This window comes from Limulus polyphemus, unplaced genomic scaffold (genome assembly GCF_000517525.1).
Source record: "Limulus polyphemus unplaced genomic scaffold, Limulus_polyphemus-2.1.2 Scaffold9416, whole genome shotgun sequence".
NCBI lineage: Eukaryota > Metazoa > Arthropoda > Merostomata > Xiphosura > Limulidae > Limulus > Limulus polyphemus.
This window is the reverse complement of record NW_013675026.1, coordinates 1-3,133: the sequence shown is the minus strand read 5'-3', so window position 1 is coordinate 3,133 and position 3,133 is coordinate 1. Positions and strand designations below refer to the sequence as shown.

The 3,133-nt window shown below is 33.9% G+C and overlaps 1 protein-coding gene across 1 annotated transcript; it reads right to left on the bottom strand.

The window, feature by feature from the left end:
* Window positions 1-251: 251 nt before the first annotated feature.
* Window positions 252-2,146, bottom strand: LOC106475912 (neuromodulin-like; the record flags this gene model as incomplete). Its single annotated transcript, XM_013936587.2, has 2 exons — window positions 252-926; window positions 1,985-2,146. Coding segments are annotated over 2 exons (279 nt in total), but the record flags the coding sequence as incomplete, so codon positions are not given.
* Window positions 2,147-3,133: the final 987 nt, after the last annotated feature.

Below are 3,133 nucleotides of genomic sequence, written 5' to 3'. Positions count from 1 at the left end.
AAAATATTCAAGTGAATATTGTGCATAACAAGAAACAAAAAATATTCAAGTGAATATTGTGCATAACAACAAACTAAAAATATTCAAGTGAATATTGTGCATAACAACAAACTAAAAATATTCAAGTGAATATTGTGCATAACAACAAACAAAAAATATTCAAGTGAATATTGTGCATAACAACAAAAAAAATATTCAAGTGAATATTGTGCATAACAACAAACAAAAATATTCAAGTGAATATTGTGCATAACAACAAACTAAAAATATTCAAGTGATATGACGTAGCTTATTCTTTCTGTACGCAATTATAATATTTAATTATATTTTAATTTTGTGTAACACCCTCTGTATAGCTCTGTGCTTAATATCAAACAAATAATTATGCATTTTCCAGACAAACAAAATAAACTATTTTGTACTTAATGTGATATTTAGATGTTTGTATAAGAACTAGCTGGTTTTCTTTAACGAAGAAAAGATTTATTTTAAATCTGTTGACGAAGAAATAATTAGGCTTAGAGTATTTTAGTATATAATTAGACGACACTCTTGAGAAAATTTCTAATAAATGATTGGATATCGTGAGCACACAGAATCCTCACCTAGTTTTGCAAAGAGGTCGTTTCTTTTAATAAACTTTCATACAGGGTTTTGACATGTTGAATATGTTTCTATGGGCTGATCCTGTCGTCTGTTTGGTTATGGAGACGACGTTTAGGACTATCTGCTGTCTTAGAACTGATCCCAGAGTCCGAAACGTCGTCTCCAAGAGGTAATTCACTGGAAACTATTTGACGAAACCTCTTTCAATACTTACGTTCGTCCTTATCTTGTTTTCGTGATTGGTAACCACGAAAGGTTGCTTGGATCTTCGTTGCTGCCTTCAACAACTCGGGATCATTTAGATCCACTTCTTCGCCCATCTAAAGAAACCAACCAATACTTTTATCATTCAAGATCAGCTTAAAATGGCACATTAAAAAAACTAATTTATTTTTACAGTTTTGTTTTAATATATCAATGGCTCAGCGAAAGTCTGAAGGCTTACACCGCAATAAACTGGGTTTCAATACTCGTAGTGGGCACAGTACAGATAACCCATTGCGTAGCTTTGTGCTTAACAACAAACAAACTACCGGTAAAGTTGTTATAAATTAAATACACCTGAGTAACTGCAAATAGTCGTTATAAATTAAATACACCTGAGTAGCTGAAAATAGTTGTTATAAATTAAATACACCTGAGTAACTGCAAATAGTCGTTATAAATTAAATACACCTGAGTAGCTGACAATAGTTGTTATAACTTATATACACCTGAGTAGCTGACAATAGTTGTTATAAATTAAATACACCTGAGTAGCTGAAAATAGTTGTTATAAATTAAATACACCTGAGTAGCTGACAATAGTTGTTATAAATTAAATACACCTGTGTAGCTGACAATAGTTGTTATAAATTAAATACACCTGAGTAGCTGAAAATAGTTGTTATAAATTAAATACACCTGAGTAGCTGACAATAGTTGTTATAAATTAAATACACCTGAGTAGCTGACAATAGTTGTTATAAATTAAATGCACCTGAGTAGCTGACAATAGTTGTTATAACTTATATACACCTGAGTCGCTGACAATAGTTGTTATAACTTATATACACCTGAGTAGCTGAAAATGACCAAGTTCTTGTATTATTAAGCTGTTTTGTTACAACTATAATATGCCAAATTAATGATTTCACCTGAAACTATGCTGGACTGGACGAAGTATTTTTTATCAAGATAAATCAGTGTATCAACAATGGTTAAAAAGTCTATTTTATTAAAGTTAGTTTGGTGCTTTACGGTGTCAGCTTGTATTTACCTAACAGTAATACTGATTACTCCGTATGTATTATTCTCTTTTAATACGTAGCGGTCTACAAATTAATAGTAGTTTATTTAATGTATTGCACAATAATTCCAGAACAAAATAGCTACACACAGACTGATTCTCATTCGAGATGGGTTCTTTGTTGTCTTCGTCTTGGTGCTTCATTTCTTTCCTCACTTTATGGCCACGAAAAGATGCCTGGATTTTAGTGGCCGCCTTGGTGAGGTCAGTGTCATTAAGGTCGATGTCCAGTTCTTCAGACTCTTTAGTTGTCTTAAAAAAGAAAGAAAAATAGTTGAAACACTTGCGGGTCTTTTGTTACGCTGTCAAAACCCTAAAAGGAATACATCGTTATATAGTTAGTATGTTGATATTTCATTTTCTGAAAAACGTGAGAAAAGTAGGAACATTGGTGCTTTATACGGAGGTGTATGTTAACCATTGGAAATATTTATTATAATAGTTTATTAGATGAGTAATGATAAAGTTTACAAGTAATGTCTGTGAGAATTACGGTACTCTTCCTAAAAAAAAAAAAAAAGACAAAAACAACAACAGATAGCTAGCTATTTGTTAACACCACAACAAAGTAGAGACTTGACTTAGTTCGTAGACTTTCTACGTGTGGTTCGGTGATTTGGGCTTAAAGCTAAAAATATTCCCGCGAAAGTTTTTATTCTTTAAAAATGAAAGCTATAATTCATTACAACATGCAGTTTTCTCTATTAATTATTAAAGTTGGAAATATTCTCTATTGGTAATGGCTAATGTGTTAGATTTCGATCGAAAGGTCTAGGGTTCGAGACGTGAGGCCGCTGAGCACTTTCAGCTCTGAAAGTCAACCAAGAAGCCGGACAAAGCCCTTTTCTTGACGTATGCCATAATTTCCCATAGCAGCAATTCAAAATAAGGGATGGCTACACCCTAATGTGTGTGTGTGTCTACCTGGTCGTTTAGCCTACATGCGCGTGTGTGTCTACCTGGCCGTTTAGCCTACATGCGCAAATGATGGTGTTCAGGCTGCGAGTTCCAATTAATAAGTTTTGGAAGCTGGACTATTGATCTGATGTTCCGTGTATATCCTCCAATTACAGCCAAAAATTAATCATGTTCCGCACTTTGGGGCTATTGGTGCGTTATAAAGGTGACGGTCAAATGCCACTATTCTATGTGACAAAAGTAGTCCAATAGCTGGCAATGGGTGTCGTGGACTGTTTGCCTTCCATTTGGCCCGGCATGGCCAGGTGGTTAGGGTACTCG